This window comes from Marmota flaviventris, chromosome 1 (genome assembly GCF_047511675.1).
Source record: "Marmota flaviventris isolate mMarFla1 chromosome 1, mMarFla1.hap1, whole genome shotgun sequence".
NCBI classification, from domain to species: domain Eukaryota; kingdom Metazoa; phylum Chordata; class Mammalia; order Rodentia; family Sciuridae; genus Marmota; species Marmota flaviventris.
Genome location: NC_092498.1, coordinates 213,628,580 through 213,652,035, shown reverse-complemented (window position 1 = coordinate 213,652,035; position 23,456 = coordinate 213,628,580). Strand labels below are relative to the sequence as shown.

Below are 23,456 nucleotides of genomic sequence, written 5' to 3'. Positions count from 1 at the left end.
CTGCTGGGTTACAACTAAAGAACACAGATCTAACACCCCTCTTTTGCTTGGTGCCCATTGAGTGCCTGCTCAGTCCCTAAGATTGCTATCAATTTAGTATCAAATAGGAACTTCCTGATGCAGAACCATGGAAGGAAGCAACATAATCATGGAGGCCAGTGGATCAAATAGATCAAGCTGAAGGGCTACAGACTGATAATTGACATTCATATGACCTTGGAGGTTCAATGCAAAAAGCTCATAATTAGAAAAATTGATCCATGTTATCTAAATCCCGAAGGATTTCAGTATTTCAGTATTGAGTATTGTGATGCCTTCAGCTCTACTCTGCTTTGGTTATTCTGCATCTGAGTTGCATTGGCTATTCTGGGTCTCTTGTTCTTCCACACAGATTTTAGAACTGTTATTTCCAGTTCTTCTCAGAACTATATTTTGATGAGTATTGCATTGACTCCTGTAGATTGCTTGGTAATGTGGCCATTTTAACAATATTATGTTTTCCTAACTCTGAACATGGGAGGGCTTTCCATTTTCTGGTGTCTTCTCTCTTACTTTTTCCAGCCTTCCATACTTTTCTTTGAGGAGCTCTTTCATCTCTTTGGTTAAATTAATTCTGAAGATCTTTTGAGGCTAGTGTGAATGGAATTGTTTTTCTGATTTCTTTCTCAACATATTCATTATTGACATGTAAGAAAGAAACTGGTTTTTGTGTGCTGATGTTGTATACTACAAAATTGCTCAATATGTTTATAAGCTCAAGAAACCTTTCCTCAGCTGCTTTCTCAAGGCACTCCCCACCCCAACCCTGCCACCCCTGCCCAGTCTCACTAGAGGGAGATTTCCAACGTTCTCTGCCAGGGAGATCTCCTCCAGCTGTGTGCATGTCCAAAAGCTTTAAGAGATGGAGATGAGCCAGAAAACACATGAGGGTCTGTCTCCCATGGTGTCCTGTCCAACACTGGGCTACCCTGACCCCTGCTCTCCCAGGCTGCCCACCAAGGGCTTAATAGGGCTAGATAAGTCCCACAGGGGAGACAGCTCCTCTGTCCATCTTCCCTGGAGAAGCCTGAGCCAAGTGTGACTTGGGAAGCTATTTAGCACTACCCCTGGGTTCAACTTGCCACTTTCTTTCTCTACTACAGCAAACACCATCTCCACCATCTTAGCCTAAGAATCAGCCTGAGGGGGCTGAGAGAAAAAAAATTGACACAGTGAGCAAGGAACAGCTTTTAGCCAGAAACCCCTGCTCTGAGAGCCCATCTTTCTTCATCTTTCCCATTGATGGCTTTCGGCTTGACCCTTCTACCATGGGGGCAGATTTCTACAAGCATAATTCATGGATCTTTCCCTCCATTTTACATTGCTAATAATGGGTGTTAATCTTGAATCTTTCAGCATCTCTTCCATTGAATTAGAATGGCTTTCTCATAGTTTATTTTAGAAAGATATTCAATATACTAAAGCAAACCAAATAATAATAATAAGAAGAAAAAGAAACCATTGGTGCAGTTTTTAGGATCTTCAAGAATAGGATTATATCTTCAGCAAATAGACAATTAGACTTCTTCCACATGATTTATGTTTCTTTATTCTTCCTTCCCAAATTTAGGAACAAGGCAAAAATGTACACTTCCATCACCTCTATTCAATACCATCCTTGAAACATTTGTTAGAGAAATTAGGTAAGAAAAATAAACTGTGGTAAATTTAAATCTCAAAACCATTACAGTTTTTACCATTTTCAAGTACACAGCACAACAGCCTTAATTACATTGACATTGTTGTCAAACTATCATCACCATCCATCTCCAGAAATTTTTCACCATCTCAAAGTGATATTTTGTTCCCATTTTGAAAACTCCCCAGACCTCCTTTCCCAATCCTGGTTACAACCATTCTTATATGAAATGTGATGAGAAATTAAAGTCATGAATGTTTTGAAGGAGATGAGATTGAAAGGACTAGATGTCTGACTTCACTACATTTTCCAAAATACCCTGCTGCTGGACACCAAATGTCCTGGGTTTAGACAGACCTGCTGTGCAGCCTCCTCAGAGTACTTTTAATGTCCCTGTTCCTCAAGATGTAGATGAAGGGATTCAACATGGGGGTGACCTCAGTGTACATCACTGAAGCTACCACAATTTTTCTGGGAGAATATGACACAGTTGATCCAAGGTATGCTCCAAAGCCTGTCCCCCAAAACAAGCAAACAACTGCCAGTTGAGAGCCACAGGTGGAGAAGGCTTTGTACCTCCCCCTTGAGGATGGGATCCTCAGAATGGAGGAAATTATTTTATTGTATGAGAAAAGGATCCCTGAGATGGGGAAAAGGCCATGTATGGCACCAAGAAAATACTTGAGGATGTTATTAGAGAAGGTGTCAGGACAGGCAAGGTTAAGAAGTTGAGAAGGGTCACAGAAGAAAATAGAAATTTCTACACTTTTGAAGTTAGTAAATTGTAAGATGATCAAATTGTGCATTTGGGAGTCAAAAAGACTAACCAAAAAAGACACAAGAACTAAGAATCCACAGAGTTGATGGTTCATGATGACTAAGTAATGCAGAGGGTGACAGATGGCCACATATCGGTCATAGGCCATCACAGTCAGAAGCATATCATCCATACATGCAAAAATGGCAAAAATAGACATCTGTGTCAGGCAGCCCACATAGGAGATGACTCTGCTGTGTGTTTGAATGTCCACAATCATCTTTGGGACTGTGGTAGAGATTACACAGATATCAGCCAAGGACAGGTTGGAGAGGAAGAAGTACATGGGGGTGTGGAGGTGGAAGTCATAGCTGACAGCCAGGATGGTGAGCAGGTTCCCAAGCACTGTGACCAGGTACATGCACAGGAACAGTCCAAAGAGGAGGGGCTGCAGGTCTGCGTCCTCTGAGAGGCTAATGAGTTGGAATTCAGAGATATGTGTTCTATGTTGTGCTTCTGTGTTGTTTGGACACCTTTCAAAAAAAGAAAAGAGGTTGAGGAAAAGGGGACACAGTAATAAGTACCTAATACACTTGAATTCATGTATTTGCAAGTGAAAAATATTCTCACTTTAAGTCCACACAACTTCAACAATAACTCTCAGTAGTGAAAAATCCAACTCCCTGAAACACTCTCTATTTTAGCATCCATGAAAACCCCAAAGCTCAGTTTTTGTCCCAACCTTCTTATTTATACTTCATATATTTTCTGGTCAATCTTTCCTGATACATGTAATGCATATTCTCTTACTTCAACCACATGAAGGAAACTCAGGTTCATTATTACAGCTTTGTGATTGAACAGGAAAGCAATGTAAAAGAGAACAGAACAGGAAATAACGTAAACATCACTGGGAAATTGCCTCATCCTATAAAATGGCACTGAAGCTTACCTACTTTATATGGCTGTTACAAAAGTTTCTTTAAAATTCTTTAAATTGTACAACAAGTAGTTCTGTCTCACTTATTAATGTAAAATCATTTACTGTCCAATACCCTGATCTCAGATCAAAAGCAATTGTGTCAGCATATCAGTATTTGAAGTTCTTGGTGGTACATTATTATATCAGCTTTGAGATTCAGTGCCTTAAAATATTTCTTGGCACTTAAAACTAGGATCATGATACCAGGCTCACACCTGTAATTCCAGCATCTCAGGAAGCTGAGACAAGAGGATTGTGAGTTCAAAGCCAGCCTCAGCAGAAGTGAGGTTTTAAGAAACTCAGTGAGACCCTGTCTCTAAATAAAATATAAAATAGGATAGGGATGTGGCTCAGTGGTTGAGTATCCTTGAGTTCAATCCCCAGTCCCCCAACAAAAAATTAGGATTATGCTATTCTCTTATTATTGCCAATAATACCCACTATCCATATTGAAATAACAGCATTTGATAATACTTGTCTCCATTTAAAAGTGACCTGAATAATTATTGATGAAATTTGAGTTCTTTGGGTATCACAACATAATTCCACTCTCCTGCCTGCTCAGCTGTGTTCCAAACACAGGTACTGTCATGAATAGGAAGGGTATTATTTCTTGTCGATGTTTCCATATTAGTATTAACATATCTGGAAGCCATTTTCCTAAAAATCTGACCAAAAAAGTACTTAAAGCACAGCGAAGTAGACGACAACACAATGCTTAATGTGTCTATAATGTACTAGTTTACATGAATATGTGATTTTTAAGTCTGTTTGATGTACTTTCTTCTATTTCAAAGACTTTATCTGATTAAACATTACCTAATGGAAGGACATCATTTAACCTGTAAGTTTATTATATAACAATCAGTTTTAAAAACACGTGCCTCTCTCTAATAAGAAAACACAATTTAAACAAGATTTTAGAGTTTTCAACCTAAAATCCTACTATGAATTACATAAAAATATGATTTTAATTTTATTTCATATAAAATTAAAATATTTAGCAGTTTTAACATTATGAAAACCATGGAAAGAAATGAATACAATCTCTATAGTATGCAGTATCAAAGCCTGGCAATCAGAAATCTCCCAATAATGGTTCATGATTAGAGGGGCAAGGGTCAGAAGAAAAGAGGAGATGTCTTCATTGAAGGTGGGGGGGAACGAAGTTGATCAAATTATGCTATATGCATGTGTGAATATGCCACAATGAAACCCACTATTCTGTGTCATTAATATATGCCAAAAATATTTAAAAGGCTAATACTTGAGCCAAGTAGACATGTATTTGAATCCTGGATATTAATTTTTTTCTAATTCTGCCAGACTGGCTAATTAGTTATGAAGATTTTATCATTTAAAAAGACTCAGCATGTATAAAATGCCCACACCCATGACTGGCACACAACAGTGTGCTTAATTATTATTAAACAAAAAGGTGAATTTCAATAGTAAATTTAATAAAGATGAAAATTTGTATAGGTCAATTAATATTGGCTCATGATGTGATGGACACTATCCTCATCCTCATCATCACCTTCATAAATGTCTTGGAGAGCTTAGGAAAGAGTTCAGAGGGACCTACTTTCTGTTATGGTCTGAGAGCTGTCCATGGGAAGTAGAACCAGGGTGAGAGGAAAGCAAGACTCTGAATGAGATTTCTAGGACCCCTCCACAACCAAGATCATAAACTTCAAAATCCTGGTAACTACAATTTGACCCATTTTTTTTTCTCCCTTCTGGCTCTCCCAAAATGCATGTCTGTCCTGGTGATGAGGAAACAATGCTTCATATAGTTCATACTCCGTGATTCGCCTCCCTCAGCACTTAATGATTTGCACTGGGACTCTGGTGGGTCATGGCCAAGGACTGAAGATCCAGAGCCCATCTGATGCCTGGTACTCAATGAAGCCTCAGGCTCTCTCCCCAGGATTTCTATGCATCCAGACTCAGATAGGAGCTTCCTGAAGCAGACCAACCATGGAAGGAGGAGGCACAGCGATGGAGCCCACTGGAGTTGGAGCCATCAAACTGAAGGGCTGCAGGCACAGACTGATTGTTGACTGTTATATGACCTTGGAAGCCCAATGCACAGAGCTCCTAATTAGCCAAATTGGTCCAGGTTATCACAAACTCTAAAAGTCTCCGCATATCAATGCCAGCTGACAAAGAGAAAAATCAGTGTCCACAAAAGCTCTTGGGCTCTTCCTCTACACCAGAGGAAGCTCCTGGGTATTATAATTTCTTTCATTAATTTTTCTCCTTTGCCTTGTTCCATTTTTATGATGGCGAAATTTCATTCCCTCTAAAAATGGCAATTTTCCCTATTGCCAAGGGCACAGATCAGCAGCATTAATCACACTCACACTGTGGTGAATCCATCACCAGCATCTGTAGCCAAACTGAAAATTTCTACACAATGTAAAAATCTTGACAGTCCTCCCAGCCACAAAATTGGCACCCAACATTCTCCCATCAAAAAGGATGACAAATTGAAGCCATTGTACCACAACAATAATGTGACCAAGAGGCAGGCTAGATTTCCAGGTTTATTTTTGTAGTTCTATTGCCTTTTCCACCCTACATTTAAACTGATTGCTAAGGTCTTGACAGTTCTGCTGTGGAGTCTCCTTAGGACACTTTTTAGATCTCTGTTCCTCAGGTTGTAGTTGAAGGGATTCAGGGTAAGGACGAACAAGGTGTAAATGACGAAGGTCACCAAACACTTTCTGGGATATTGACATAACTGAACCAAGGCACATTCCAATGATGATTCCACATTATAAGCCAACAACTGACAGAAGAGAACCAGAGTTACAGAAGCATTTATACATCCCACATGGTGATGGGATTCTCAGAATGGAGGAGACAATATTTTAAAAAGATAAAAGAATTCCTGATGGGAAAAACACAAATATGCCACCATACTTGACAATGATATTAGAGAAGGTATCAGGACAGGTGACATTAAAGGGTTGAGAAGGATCACTGAAGAATTGGAAATTTCTATATCCATAGAGTAAAAATATTATGATACAATCAAATTGTGCACCTTAATGTCCCAGGGCTAACCAAAAGACACCAAACTAAGAAACCCAGAGTCAAGGGTTCGTGATGATTGGGTAATGCAGGGGGGAACTCATGGCCACAATATGTCCTAGGCAATGACAGCAACATACCATCTCTGCTTCAAAAACAAGAAAAAAAAAAGAGCCATCTGTGTAATGCAGTCCACATGGGAAATGATTCTATTGTGATTTTGGATGTTCACGATCATTCTTGGGACCCTGATGAGGTGAAACAGAGTCAGCCAATAACAGGTTGGAGAGAAGAAGTCCATGGGGGTGTGGAAGTGGAGGTCAGAGCTGACTGCCAGAATGATGAGCATGTTTCCAAGAACAGTGACCAGGTACATGGACAGGAATAGTCCAAAGAGGAACGATTAAACTGGACCATGGGAGGTACCCAGGAATAAGCATTTTATGACATATATAAGGTTTTCTAATATATTGTTTGGAAACATTCTGGGAAAATAAAGAGTGTTGGATAAAAGAACAAATAAGCAAGGGAGGAAGATTACCTCTAGATAGGGAATAGGGGTGGGAGGGAAAGGGAGTGAGAAGGGGAATTGTATGGATAGTGAAAGGAGACCCTCATCATTATGCAAAATATATGTATGAAGATGTGAATTTGGTGTCAACATACCTTGTATGTAATCAAAGATATGATAAATTATGGTATAATAGTGTATTAACATTTATAATGAAAATGAATAAATAAATAAAAGAACAATAAAGAAACACCCACCACTCAGTATATATTTTGAATTCAGGTATTCAAAGTAAGATATTCACTCTTGAGGTACACACACCTTCTGCAATACTTCTCAGTTGTGACAAAACTATTTTTACAACACTTAAGTTACGTATTCTGTGCTATTGTTTATGGACACCTACTTTAGAGACACTCAGTTGAGCATGATATCATAAAAAGCCAAGACCATTAGAGATAAATTCATGGTAACTAAAATAAATACAGCTCTTTGAAGAAAAATATAGAGAATAATATATATACATCCCCTTTTAATAAAAATCACTTTTAGAAATGAGATGTAGCTCAATGGTAAACTGTTTGCCTCTCATGCACAAGGCCCTCGATTTTTATCCTCAGTATCACCAAAAACGAAAAAGAAAGAAAAGTCACTTATTAAGGAAAATTAAGAAACAATTCAATATTATTGCAAACTTTATTCTACAAAAATGGCACTAACCATCTGTGTTTAGAATGCTTGTGAACTTAATCCTAGTGGCTCAGTTAGCTGAGGCAGGAGAATCGTGAGTTCAAAGCCAGCCTCAGCAACTTAGAAGGCACTGAGCAACTCAGCAAGACCTTATCTCTAGATAAAATATTAGACAAATGGCTTGGGATGTGGCTCAGTAGTTAAGCACCCCTGGGTTTAATCTCCAGTACAAAGAAGAAGAAAAAACAAAGAATGCTTGTGAAGACTCTATAAGAACTAGGACTACCTTATCCAGACCTTAATTTATGATCAATAGTTAATGACTGGAAAACATTGTGGGCCAGTTATTCCAGCAGTTTTTCAACATTTTTGGGTCTTCTCATTTCCCTTCTTTCTACATGAAGCACTCAGTCAAATAATATTTATCTTTTAAAATCATTTAATATATGACTCATTTGCCATAGTAAACTAAAAGTTTTAATATAGTTTAGTTCAATCTACATAATCATACATATACATCACTGACCACAAATGTAGCATTAGCGTACACTATACTGCTCAATAATTAAAACATAATGAAGTTTGAAGTAACATTTTTGAAATTTTTATTTAATATGGTTTTTCCATATTTTCATTGGTGCATTATAGTTGTACATAATGGTGGAATTTGTTATTATATATTCATATATGCACACAATATAACAACATAATTTGACCAACATCACTCCTCAGCATTTTCGCTTTCCCTCCCCCCACTCCCCCAGTCCCTTTCCTCCATTCTACTGATTTCCCTTTGATCTTCATGAAACCCCCACCACCGCATTTCTTTTCCTTTTTTCTCTTTAGTTTTCACATATGAGAGAAAACATGTGACCCTTGACCTTCTGAATTTGGCTTGTTTTATTTAACTGATGATCTCAAATTCATTTCATTTTCCTGCAAATGACATGATTTTATTTTTCTTTATGGATGAATAAAATGTGTATGTGTGTGTATGTGTGTGTGTGTGTGTGTGTGTGTGTGTGAGAGAGAGAGAGAGAGAGAGAGAGAGAGAGAGAGAGAGAGAGAGAGAGAGGTTGTCTTTATCCATTCATGTGTTGTTGAACACCTAGGCTGGTTCCATAATTTGGGTATTATGAATTGTGCTGCTGTACACATGGGTATGCATGCATCATTGTAGTATCATGAGGACTTTAATTCTTTAGGATAAATACCAAAGAGTGGTACAGCTGAGTGTTATGGTGGTTCCATGCCTAGTCTTTTGAGCAATGTCCATACTGTTTCCCATAGTTGTACTAACTTACAGTCCCACCCAGTGTAAAAGTGTTCTTTTTTCTCCACATCCTCCTCTCCAACATTTACTATTATTTGAATTCTTCCCAGCTGCCATCCAATATAGGTTTCTTTATCAGACCATTAAATCTTAGTAAAATATCTGTCGTATAAGACATTTTGTGGCATTTTCTCATTGACCATTTTACATTAGTCTGATAATACTTTTCCTTTTCTCTTTATTTTTTTGGTTTTTTTTTTTTTTTTTTTTGTGTGTGTGTGTGTGTGTGTGTGTGTTGTTGTTTGTTTATTTTTTCTCCATTTTTTATTTGGAGACTTTGACACCAGAAAATGTGCTAAACCCCAGAGTTTGGGTGCTAACTTTCATATACCTACTCAATAGACTTTCTGGTCAATACTTCCTACTATAGGGACTGCTACTGGCTTACTTGAGAGACCTGAAGGCAAATCTAATCCATTATTTTTCCAGATCACACTCTGATTCAACTGGAGGAAAAAAGCAAAAGAGAAAATAACAGGAAATAATATAAACACACCAGGGTAATTTGCTCCAGTGTAAAAGAGGAAAAACAATCACTTAAGTTATATGACTTTTTAATTTTTTTTTTTTTTACTAATTTTGTGGTTTTGATGGTGTGTTAGAATTATACACAATACTAAAACTCATTGTGAAATTTTTGTACTTGCACATAGCATAATTTTTTCAGTCTCATTCCCCAGGACCTCTCCTTTCCCTACCCTTCTCTCTCACCTTCAGCCCCTTCCTCTACTGGTCTCCTATCTGTTGTTTTTTAATTAATACACTATAATTATACACAAAAGTGGAATTCATTGTGGCATATTTGCAATGAACATAGCATAGTTTTGTCAATTTTTTTTTCCCTCATACCGCCCCTGTCTCTCCTCTCCTCCCTCCCCTCAATCCCCTTCATCTACTCTTGCTCCATACAGGGAAAGAAGAAAATTTTTATTAAATCTCTTAAATTGAGTACAGTGGTGATTCTCAGTCCTTTTTAACAATATATTGACGTGAATATTTGAAATATCTAGGTACTTTGGCTTAACACACTAACAACTTAATCATAACATCTGCTTGTGAAGTTTTTTTGTTTGTTTTTTGGTTTTAAGGTTTTTTGTACTAGAGATTGAACTCAGGGGCCTTAACCACTGAACATTTTTTTTAATATATTTTATTTACAGAGAATCTTGCAAGGTTTCTTAGGTCCTCCCTAACGTGCTGAGGTTGGCTATGAACTTTTAATCTTCCTGTCTTAGCCTCTGGAGCCCCTGGGATGCCTGTGAAGTTCTTGTTGGTCCATTCTTATACCTATGTTAAAAATAATGACCTTAAAATATTTATGTTATTGAGAAACGGCCAATTAATATTGCTCATTACTGATATCAAGAAGACCAGATATATATAATATGCTTATATGTGTATTTTATGTGTGTGTGGGTGTTTATGTGTGTGTGTGTGTGTGTGTGTATGTATGTATATATATATATATATATATATATATATATATATATATATATATATATATATATAATTTTTTATTAATTTTGTGGGTTTGGTGGTGCATTATAATTATACACAACACTAAAGCTCATTGTGAAATTTTTGTTGAAATTTTAGGCAAGCACCACCATGCCTAGCCCAAATACCTATATTAAATGTGGAAGTTAAATCATATTTGCATCAAAACTAATATTTTGTAGATATTTAGATAATTACCAATGAAATTTCAGTTCTTTGTATCTCTGCATGATTTCCTCCTCCTACACACCTCTTCTGCAAAGGAAAATAGTATAAGGAATTTTGTAAGTGGATTTTCCTCACAAAAGTTTTCATGTCAATTAATTTATATATCCATAAACAGTTTTTATAGAATCTTACCAAGAAATAACTGTCTAGGTATTATACAACATATCTATTGCCCCCAATATGTACTGGTTTACATCAACATGAGTATTTAATTATATTTTTGAAGTACATACCTGTACAATAAATGCTATAACTGAGCAAAGCATTTAATTTGAGGAAAGGATATCATTTAGTTTATCGGTTTATTATTACAACAATCATTTAAAACTTCTTGTCCCTCTCTTCATATCACACAAGGGAATTTCCATATAATATGTAGGAGGATATTTCTTTAACTTTTAACATTTTGGATATTCAATTTTACTATAAAAAAGTTACATTTGTTGTCCAAACTTTTTAAAAATCAGTCATTTTCCATCACATCCCCTTATTCTGATGACCTATTATGGCAGTATCACTGCAGTCTATTGATTAATAAAATTCCACCATAAATCACCAAGAATTTTCCTCTGGTGTTATGAACATTATTTCTATTGGCTTCAGTAGAAAAGAGAGGAACCGGGGATGAGAGGCGGGAAGTGAACATGTTAGCCCTGTATCACTGACCTGACATTATGTGCAGAATGTGTGCAAGTCTCTCCACCTCTCTGTGCTCATAATGCTTAATGAAAATTTGGAGAATAGCACCCATCTCCACAACACAGCACCACAGGTGGTGTGGAACTTAATGAATATTGGGTCATCGTGATATTATTCAAATAAAAAATCCCATCACTATGGAAAAGGTGAGTTTAATGATGAATAAATTTTCCAACTGTCACTGCAGTCTGGAGTAATGTGATTTCTACAATGTGCCTCAGACCAAATCATAATTTTTGCCTACACCCTTCTTTTTGTGCTGTTTTCTTTTCTTTTTATATTCATGTTAATCACCTTTTATAAATTCAAGGTCTGTCCAATATTAATTTACATTTTCTATTGTGCTGAAATATATTAAAATGTATGGGTTTAGTCATTATTAACTTTGTAGTTCAATATCATTAATAACATTAAAATTGTTAGAAAACTATCACCATCATAAAGGGACAAAATTTTTCTCATTTCCTAACTGAACCTTTATACTCAACTCTAAACTCCCATTAATCTCTTCTCCCAACCCTTATAACTACAATTCCACTGTGAAACATGGGAAATTAAAGTTATTAAATTACAAAGTAATGTAACCAAAGAGGCAAGATTTACAGGTACCAGTGTTAAACTTCATTGTTTTTCCAAATTAAAAATGAAATATATGTCACTGATAATGAGATTACACTATCCTACTAAGGAGCTTGTTTAGGACACTTTTAATGTCCTTGTTTCTCAAGCTGTAGATGAAGGGGTTCAGCATAGGAGTGACAGCTCTGTACATCACTAAGGCCACGGCACCCTTTCTAGAAGAATGAGACAGAACTGAACCAAGGTACACTCCAAAAGCTGTTCCATAAACAAAGAAACAACTGCCAGGTGAGACCCACAGGTGGAGAAGGCTTTGTACTTCCCACCTGAGGATGGGATCCTCAGAATGGAGGAAACAATTTTATGAGAAAAGGATCCCAAAGAGGGGGAAAAAGCCGTATATGACACCAACAAGATACATGACTAGGTTATTGGTGAAGGAGTCCCAACAGGAAAGACTGAGGACTTGAGAGGAATCACAGAAGAAATTAGAAATTTCAACATCTTTGAAGGTGGTAGACTGTAATGCAATCAAATTGTGCAGCTGTGATTCAAAAAGGCTAGAACCAAGAAGCCACAGAGTTGAGGGTTCATAATGATTGGATAATGCAGGGGGTGACAGGTGGCCACAAACTGGTCATAGGCCATCACAGTCAGAAACATGTCATCCATACATGCAAAAATGAGAAAAAAGACATCTGTGTCAGGCAGCCCACATAGGAGATGGCTCTGCTGTGAGTTTGGATGTTCACAATCATTTTTGAGACTGTGGTGGAGGTTAAACCATTGTCAGCCAGACAGGTTGGAGAGGAAGAAGTACATGTGGGTGTGGAGGTGAGAGTCAGAGCTGAGGGCCAGGATGATAAGCATATTGCCAAACACTGTGACTAGGTACATGGAAAGGAACAGGCCAAAGAGTATGGGCTGCAGGCCCAGATCCTCTGAGAGGTTCACAAGTTGAAATTTAGAAACACGTGTAAGATTTTGTCTATATTGATTGGACACCTTTTGAAAAAGAAAAGAGGATTAAAAAAGAACTATATAAATGGGCACCCAGCACTCTGTATACATTTGAATTCAAGTCTTCACAAGAAACGTATTCATGCTTAATATCTATGCACCTTCAACAATACTTCTCAGTAGCAAAAAAACACAGTCTTCCTGTACTCTTTGGTTATTGCTTTCTGCATTATTCATTGCTTCCTTCCACACCATCAGAAGTCCAGTGGCAATGGAGGGAACAAGTTGTGATCACAGTAAAATGCAGCCTACTCTTTAAGGGAAAATGGGAGAAGGTGCTAAGTTTCCTTTTTATTAAAAAAAAAAAAAACATTTTTAATTAAAAAAACAATTTTAATAAAAAGAAATTAAGAGGCAGTCCAATATATCTTGTTTTGTTCTAAGACCTTGGGACTAATTTCTTTGGTTTGCAATATTTAAACGCTGTGTCTCCTCATGCCAAGCAAGCATAGGCTCTGGAGAATTTAAAATGAGAGAGAGAATTTTCTTCCCAAATACAGAGCATATACATCTGTAGGACTGAAAATAAAATGTCCCATAAAGAAACAGGAAAACAGCAACATCAGGTGACTGATATTTTAGCTGAATAGCATGAAGAATAAACTTATCATTAGTAATAACACATTTATTTTTTTTCCTAAATTTATATATGATCAAACATTTATCACATACAGAGGCCCTATATCTATTTAATCCTTCCTCATTGGAGTTATCTCAACTAGAAATCAACTCAGATAACAAGGCTGAGTTTCAGATACCAACAAGTTCCCCTACAGCTCAGAAATGATAAGTACAGTAGAAAGATTAAAAAATAAATGCTTAGACTCTGAATTGGGTCCACTAAATGTTTCATTATTTCCCAGCTGACAGAACGTTTTTAGCAGAGGTCTTAACCACAGGTACAATTCAAGTTATATTTTTTAAAGTCTTCCCAGTTCTGTGAGTAAGAATGAAATCAAGACCTGACATAAGGTGACTTTTTGAGATTGAGTGGGCTATTTACAAGCACAGACAAAAATTGGTCAGCTGTAAGGATGTTCCAGAGTGGGTACAAGATGGAGATCTGTGCTGAATGATCATGAGTCTCCCCTACTGTGACCTGTGGCTGTTCTTCCATAGTGCATGCAGCAGGCACCCCAACTACTCTGTCTTGTGGTTCCCAGGAATCCCAAAAGAAAGAACACAGTGGGCAAGTATCTCTTTCTGCTGGGAAGAGAAATGGCTTGTTGATGGGACAGCCTGTCAGGATTCTCCTGCACCATGCCCTGTGTCCATGTTCAGACAGCCCAAAGCAAACATGGCTTTAATATTTTCTACCTAACAAATGAGTACAAGTTACATAAATATAATGCACATTTTCATTTTATTTTTTAAATATTTTTATTCATACAAGAGTAAGAGCACCAAACCATTGTGCACAGGAACAAGAACAAGTTGCCCAGTACCAAGCACTAATCTGTCTTCTTAATATTAATTTTTCTTCTCTAGACTTTAATTTAATTTCTCAAAAACTTCCTTGAGGGCTGGGATTGTGGCTCAGCGGTAGGGCATTCATCTAGCACATGCGAGGCCCTGGGTTCGATCCTCAGCACCACATAAAAATAAATAAATCAACGTATAAAAAATTAAAAAAAAAAAAAAAAAAAAACTTCCTTGACTGTTTTTCCTAAAGGGGGTTTCTCATTAAACATTAACAATTTATGTTCCACAGCTGAATCATTCCATTTAGAGCAGATTCATTCTTTTTTTTTTTAATTTTTATTGTTGATTGTTCAAAACATGGTTTGGTGCTCTTACTCTTGTTTGATTAAAATTAGTAGCCTCTCTTTTCAAGTTAACCACTTGCCATAACCGTGGCGCCGGTTCTAGTCAGCAAGTCAAGAAAGAATAGTCAAGGTATAGGCCAATAGTCTGGGACATTTCTAACTATTATTAAAAGCTAACTAAGCAGAAACAGCTCAAAGCAAAATGCGAACTGAAAGTAAAAATGCTGGCTTATGCATAAGCCACAATATACATTCTTCATATCTACTTGTAGCTACGTAATATTTTGTTTCTTTGAATAATGATTCCGGTTTTGTAACCACAAAATACTGTGAGCCTGCCAAAATGAAAAGTATATATGATTAACTTCACAAGTAAAGATTGGGATTCAGCACCTTCAAAAAAAATAAATAAATGTTTTTATTCATGCATTATAGTTATACATAGTAGTAGAATTTATTTTGATAAACCTATATATGCATGAAATATATTTTGCTTCATTTTAATCCCCATCACTTTCTCATTTCCTCCTCATCTCCCATTCCCCTTCCTCTACTCTATGGGTCTTCTTTCTATTTAGTTATTATTTTAACTGATGATTTATAGATATACATAAAGATGAAATTCAATGTGGTGTATTCATATATGTGCACATCATAATTTGGTCAATTTCATTCCATGGTTCTTTCTTTTCCCGTCCCTCCACCCTCCTCCTCTATCCTCTTCCTCTACACCAGTGAACTCACTTCTACTTTCACAGTATCCCTCCTTTTTTTCCTTATTTTGCTCTAGTTTCTGTTTGTGAGAGAAAAGAGTCCAGTGAGGATATGGAGAAAGGTACCCTCATATATTATTGGTGGGACTGCAAATTGCTACAACTACCCAGGAAAGCAGTGTGGAGATTGGCCAAAAAAATCTAATAATGGAATTACCATATGACTCAGCTATCCTACTCCTTGGTATTTATCCTAAAGAACTAAAAGCAGGATACCATAGTGATACAGGAACAACAATGTTTATAGCAGCTCAATTCACAATATCCAAATTATGGAACCAGCCCAAGTGCCCATCAACAGATGAATGGATAAAGAAAATTTGGTATATATACACAATGGAGTTTTACTTAGTCATAAAGAAAAATTAAATTATGGCATTTGCTGGTAAATGGATAGAACTGGAAAACATTGTGTTAAGTGGAAATAAGCCAGACACTTTTCATTTTGTATAAAACAGTAATAAAGTGGACCTATATAACTAGAGTGAGATGGTACACATGAAATGAAACAAATGACAGAACACATTGTTCAGCACCTGGAACCGGAGAAGCCCTCTGTATCAGTTCATGATGCTCTGGCTTCTATCATCCTCCTCATCATCCTTATCATCACTATCATAGTCCCTTTTCAATGCTTAGAAAACTCTTTAGAAGGACCCATTTTGTGCTGTTGTTGGTGAGATTTCTATGAGAAATAGAACCAGTGTGGGTACAGAGCAAATTTTGAATAAGATTTCTGATATTCCCACCTTAAACCAAACAGTAAACTTTACAATCCCCAAAGCTGAAATTTTCATATGGTATCCTCCCATCTGGCTCTCCAAAATGTGATGTTCATCCTCATGGTGAAAAAACAATATTCCAGTAATCCTTCCCACATCCACTGGCTCCCTCTGCACTTACTGGGTTAGGCCACTTCTCTGCTGGGTCATGACCAAGAAGTACAGATCCCAAGATCTACCCATGACTGGGGCTCAATTAGACTCAGGCCCTGTTCACGGCATTCATATGGATAGGGTGTCAACTAGGAGCTTCTTGATGCATTCGAGCACAGCAGGAGACACAGTATGCAGGTCTCTGGGATGGACCATCAAAGAAAAACACTAAAGCCACGGGCTCTTTATTGATTATTAAAGGACCTTGGATGTTAAATGCACAGAGCTCATAATTAGCCAAATTAATCCATGTTGTCCCAGTCTCTGAGGACTTTCTAACATTAATGGAGGAAGAATAATAAGAGGAAATGAATGTCCACAAAGGCGCTTGGACCTTCCCTCTACCTTGGAGGAAGTTCATGTACTATTCACTTCTTTCACCTCTACATTTTGTAAAGGTATGTCTGTTTTTTTATCCATTTTTATTGAGATAAAGTATAAATAACAAAAAAATCACCATTTTAACCATATTGAGTACCCACCCACCATGGTGGATATTTAATATGAATTCATAGATTTAATTAATTGTGTTCACATAATTATGCAATCATTGCCATCATCGAAATCCAGAAACTGCCTTATTAGCCAGATTGTGTCTTCCATCACTGCTTCCCTCAAATTTTATGGAGTCCTGTATGGTGACATGACAGAATTCCAGTTAAACCTATCCCCACACCCACTTTCCTTTAACCTCATATGCCCCTGTAATCTATGCTGAGAAAGCCTACCATGAAGAGCTTACTGTAGCAGAGATCACCATTGCTTTTTTTGAGCCAGCCAACCTGATGGTGAACTCTGACCCTTGCCATGGTAAATACATAGATTGCTGCCTGTTTTAACATGATGATGTGGTCCCCAAAGATGTTAATGCTGCCATTGTTGATATCAAAACCAAGCATACCATTCAGTTTGTGGATTGGTCCCTAATGATTCAAGGCTAGCATTAATTATCAGCCTCCCTCTGTGGTATCTGGTGAACACCTGGTCAAGGTACAGCAAGCTGTGTGTATGCTAAGCAACACCACAGTTATTGCTGAGGCCTGGGCTTATCCAGGTCACAATTTTAACCTGATGTAGGCCAAGCATGCCTTAGTTCACTGGTACATGGGCAAGGGGTTAGAGTAAAGAGGACATGGCTGTCCAAGAGAAGGACCATGAGGAGGTTGAAACAGATAGTGCTGAGAAAGAGGATGAGGGTAAGAGTATTCATCTTTCTGCTGCAATTTTACACTCTTTTGTCTTATATTTGTCTTATTTCTGCTTTTTGTAGCCCTGGACCATCAAAAATAAGTGTTTCTATTCAAAAAGAGAAAGATCAGTTTCAGGCAGCCCTCTATGGAGATGAACCCACTGTGAATGTTGATGTTTATAGTCATCTTTGGAACTGTGGAGGATGAGAAATAGAAGTCAACCAAGGACAGGTTGGAGAGGAAAAGTGTGTGGCTGTGTGGAGGTAGGAAACAGACCTGATAGCCAAATGATGAGCAGTTCCCAAGCACCATAACCACACACAGGGACAGGAACCATCCAAAGAGGAAATGCTGCAGTTCCAGAACACCTGTGAGGCCAGAGGAAAGATTCTGACCCATGAGTAAGATTTTGTTCTTCTATTGTGTTTTGACACCTTTTGGGAAATGTAAACAGGGTTGGGTGAAAGACATGAACAAGCAAGCACTTACAACTCTGTTTATATTTTAATTCACACATTCACAAGTATTCACACCTGAAGTCCACACAACTTCAGCATTATTTCTCAGTTGTGACAAGCCCAGTCTTCTTAGAACTCTTGCATTACTGGTTTCTGTGATATTTATCTCCTATACACACCCTCTTTAGAGACAATCAACTGAGCAACGTTAGTAGACTAAAAGCAGGAGAGATAACAAGTCCATAATGGCTCTGTAATATATTCTATTCTTTGAAGAAGAAAATACAGAATAAAAAATGTCCATAACCTTTAAGGAAAGCCATTCTCATTAAGATAAAATAAAAAGAATCAAATATACCTTGCTTTATTCCACAACAGTGGTACAAAACTGCATTAGAATGCTTGTGAACTCTCTGTAAGAGCTAGGACTGCCCTACCTGAACCATAGGTTAAAGTTGGTAGTTTGTCATGTGACATTTGTCCCAGGAGTTTTTCATCATTCTTGGGTTTTCCATTTTCCCTTCTTTGTAGATAAAAGTGTTCAGTCAAATATGATTATCTTTTAAAAATCATTTAATATATGACTCCTATCATTAGTCTTGGTAGATTTTAAATTTTGATAAATACACTTAGATTCCAAAAATCATATGTTATGGTTTGGATGTAATATGTCCCTCAAAAGCTCATGTATGAGACAATGCAAGAAGGTTTAGAGAACAAATGATTGGGTTACCAGAACCTTAACCCAATTGGTGAATTAATCATCTGATGCAATTAATTGAGTGGTAAGGCAGGTGAGGTGTGGCTGGAGGAGGTGGGGCATTGGGGGTGTGGCTTTGGGTTGTATATTTGTATCTGGCAAATGAAGATCTCTCTCTCTCTCTCTCTCTCTCTCTCTCTCTCTCTCTCTCTCCTTTCTGATCATCATATGAGCTGCTTCCCTCCCTCTTCTACCATGATGTTCAGCCTCACCTTGAACCCCAAGGAATGGTGCCAGGCTTCTGTGAACTAAGACCTCTGAAACCATGAGCCCTTGAATAACTTTCCTCCTGTACAGTTGTACCTGTCAGGTCTTTCAGTCACAGCAGCAAAAAACCTGACTATAACATACAAATAACATACAAAATTACTATCTACAAATATGGTATCGGTACACACTACACTTACCTACCAATGAGTAAAACATAATGAAATTATAAGGAAAAAATCTTAAATTTTCCATTTAATATAGGCTTATTTCTATCAACCTATTAAATCTCACTATAAAGCAGAGATAGATTATGAACCCTGACCCTTCCACAATCCAGAAAGGAGACAGAGAAAAAACAGCTGACCAGAAAAGTGGATGACAGAGTCAATGGTCTAAGAGTCAATACTGGACAGTCTGAGGTTTGGAGAGACTTGAAGTTTGGTTACTGGAGAAGAAAACAAGGACAGAGTTGCTTAATCACAAACCCATACCAGGGAGAGGGACAACAGAGAGAGAAAGAAAGAGGAACAACAAATAAACTCACCTCCTTAATAAGAGGCAGAAAGAAAAGAAGACCAAATCAAAGCATGGCAGAAGCAGTGGAGGACAGCAGTTTAACCCAAATTGTGAACTCAAAGCCATGCTGAGCATGAAATTCATTTTGTGGAATTCACAGCTGGTCAATTCCAAGAAGGAATTAAGTCAACATAGCTTCTTCCCACCTTCAGATAGCAACAAATAAAACCAGAGGGAGAACCTCTGCAGTGGAACATCTCAATCATCTGCCTGGAAGGAATTTGTAGAGGAATGGCTACTAGATGAAAGTTGCTGCAAATCCCTCCCCCTCACTGTGGGTAGCAGAGTGGGGATCTGAGAGCTGGTCACTCCAGGAACGGCTAACCCAACCCAGAGCTTCACACGACCTCTGCAGCAGCTTGGGAAGAGATGGGAGTGGGTGCCTGAGATTCACAACCCCTGGTAGTTGTCCTTGACAGGACAGCTGACTCAGTCCCAGGCAGCAGAAGGGCACTACACCCAAGATTTGCAGGCACAGGCCACAGCCTGGGTGATCTGCATTGGTCAGGGCAGGGACACTTCTACACCACAGACTACTATGGAGAGCCCACAACCACAGGTCCTGAGCTTGCAGACAGCCACCAGGTTGTATGCCAATTTGAAGAGGGCCCTGAGGAGGGAATGGTGTCCCACTACATTCAGAGCAACAGCCCTGATTCCTACATCCTATACTCCTGCACCCAGTAGAAAGAGCCAGCCAGGGCAGCACAGCACCCTCTGAGCATCCAGACTCAGGCCCCTGGACTGACAAAGGAAAACTGTGAACTGGCTGATGAGGGGTCCATAGCAACCATGGGAGTGGCTCTTGTGCCCTGGAACATTTGGGGGATAAAAAGCTGAAGAGTAATGGACATCTTCTAATGGCCCAAATCCTGATGAAGTCCAGAACAATAAAACTCAATATGAATTACCTTCTCCTTCACACAGTTTACTGTAAACAGCTCTAACATCAACTTTGTTCATACCTATATTATTCATTTTGATTTCATAGTTGTTACCCTTATATTCAATATTGTGTCACTGACCTATTTGATTGTATTTTTCTATGTTTTAAAGCATTGAGTGGAATCAGTCCATACATCCACTCCTCTTACCCCTCTTTTCCTCTTACATTACCAGCTACTACCTCAAATTTTGCCCCCCCATTCATCTTTTTCTTCTTTTTTTTTACCTTGGTTTATATTATTCTTTTCTGTCTTTTCTCTTCTTTTGCCCAATTTTTCTCTCTTCCCCTTTAATCTTTAATAATTAACTTTTCAACCTATTCCAAAGTACTACTAGAAGTTTATACCTGGATTAGAGGAACTGTAGAGAACACCATCAACAAGTTTTTGTTTTTCTGAAGGTTGACTAGTATGTGGCTCTTCTCTGAAGTGATTGTAGTTAAGAGTTTAGTGTCATCTCTCAAAGTGGTGTGATCCTGGGAACTGCAGAGGACAAACACTGAGTGGAAGTGTCAATACATGAATATTCACCCAACCTAGGACTTTTATGGGAAGGTCACTAAATAGTCCCTTACACAAAATAGTAAGCTCACCTAAGTAGTTTACAACACAATACATATGGCCCTGAAATGTCTTGTTTACATCAACAGCTGGATTTGATTCTGTCTTTGAAGTACATTTTTTACAACAGATGCTTTAACACAAACACAGACTTTAACTGGAGGGAGCAACATCATTCAATCTGTCAGTTTATTATTACAACCATCCTTAAAAGGTCCTGCCTTTCTCTATATCACACTAAAGAATTTTTATATGATATGAGAGTGGACTATATTTGTTTGACTTCCAACAATTGATGGATATTCATCTTTACTATTAGACATGTATATTTGTTGTCCAAAGGAAAAATTAGTCATTATTAAAAACATTCTCATATTCTGAAGTTCTACTACTGAAACACCATTGTAGTCTGTACAGTAATAATCTTGCCATAACAAATCACCAAGAAATTTTATCTGGTATAAGGAATAATATTTCTATTTTGTGCCACTAAAACAGAGAATGACCTACAATGGAAATGAGAAAATGATCATTTTTGTCCCATATTGATCAACTGCTTCTATGTGCAGTAAGTATATAAATCTCTCCACCTCTCTGCTTATACTCATTACTCAAAGTGGATGGAATAACACTCATCTCCAGGCCATGTTGGCCACCTAATGGAAAGAATTTCATTACAATGGGAAAAAATGAGCTTAATAATGAATAAAATTTTCAAATGCCCTGGAGTCTGGAGTGATGTGAATTCAAAAATATGTCTCAGGATGAATCATATTTACCTATACCCTTCTCTTTCGGCTTTTTCTTTAGCATATCCATAGAAATAACTTTTTAAAATTTATGAGCAATCTGATTTTTATTTATACTCTCTGTTGTGGTAAAATGCACATAATAAAAATTTATCATTTCAACCATGGTTTAATTCACAGTTTGATGGTATTAATTGCATTCATATTGATAGGAAACTATCACCAAGATCCATTCACAGAAATTCTTCACCTTTCTAAACTGAAACTTTATACCCCTTTTTAAGTTATGGGACTGGAAAAGGTATGCAACAGAAAAACTGATAAATAAAATGTTGTATATATTTACAATGGAGTTTTACTCAGCCATAAAGAAGAATGAAATTGTGGTATTTGCTAGTTAAGTGGATGGAACTGGAGATATCATGCTAAGTGAAATAAGCCAGACTCAGAAAGTCAAAGGCCAAATATTTTCTCTCATGTGTGGAAGCTAGAAGGAAATATGGAAAACAAATGAGGGTAGAAGATCTTGAAAACAGAAAGCAGATCAGTGGAGTGAGGTAGGCGATTGAGAGGGAGGGAGGACAGATGGGAAAAGGGAGAAATAGTGGAATAAAATTGACTAAACCATGCCATGAACATATCTTTATGTATATTTGTAAACCACCAACTTAAAAAATAAATAAATAAAAGAGTACCAAAGTGAGGAAGGGGAGCAGGTGAAAGGAAAAGGGGAGGGAAGGTAGAAGTACGTAGATTGAAATGGAACAAATGTATAACTATAATGCCCTAATAAAAACATTTTTCAAATTCCCTTTAATCTTGTCCAAAAACTACAACAACTACCATTACATAATGAAACATGAGAAATTAAAGTTATCAACTAGAAAATAATGTAACCAAAGGGGTGGGATTTACAGGTCTAGGTGCTAGCTTCTATTGCTTTGTCCAAACTATCCATCAAATGGACATCAAAGATCCTGAGGTTAGATGATTCTATTGTGGAGCCTCTTTAGGGTACTTTTAATGTCCCTGTTCTGCAGGCTGTAGATGAAGGGGTTCAGCATGGGGGTGACAACTGTGTACAACACGAGGGCACTGCAGCTTTTCTAGAAGAATGTGACACAGCTGAACCAAGGTACACTCCAAAGCCTGTTCCATAAAATAAACAAACTACTGATAGGTGAGACCCACAGGTAGAGAAGGCTTTATATTTCCCACCTGAGGATGGGATTCTCAGAATAGTGGAAACTATTTTATAGTAAGAGAAAAGGATTCCTGAGATGGGAAAAACACCAAATAGAGCACCAACAAAATACATTACTATGATATTGATGAAGGTGCCAGAACAGGAAAGACTGAGGACCTGAGAAGGGTCACAGAAAAAAAAAATAGCAATTTTGACATCCTTGAAGGTAGTAAACTGTAATGCAATCAAATTGTGCAGCTGGGATTCCAAAAGGCTAACCAAAAAAAGACACCAAAACTAAAAAGCCACAAAGTCGAGGGTTCATAATGGTTGGA

General features: G+C 37.5%; 1 protein-coding gene and 1 pseudogene across 1 annotated transcript; one reads left to right on the top strand and one right to left on the bottom strand.

Moving 5' to 3' along the window:
• Positions 1 to 2,025: 2,025 nt before the first annotated feature.
• Positions 2,026 to 16,517, bottom strand: LOC114083711 (olfactory receptor 7E24-like). The gene is made up of 2 exons (XM_071601990.1): positions 16,456 to 16,517; positions 2,026 to 2,968 (listed from the first exon to the last, which is right to left on the bottom strand). Exons 1-2 carry the CDS (start codon positions 16,515 to 16,517, stop codon positions 2,026 to 2,028), a joined length of 1,005 nt encoding a protein of 334 aa, XP_071458091.1.
• Positions 16,518 to 17,028: 511 nt separating this feature from the next.
• On the top strand, positions 17,029 to 23,095 carry LOC114082402 (tubulin alpha chain-like; annotated as a pseudogene).
• Positions 23,096 to 23,456: the final 361 nt, after the last annotated feature.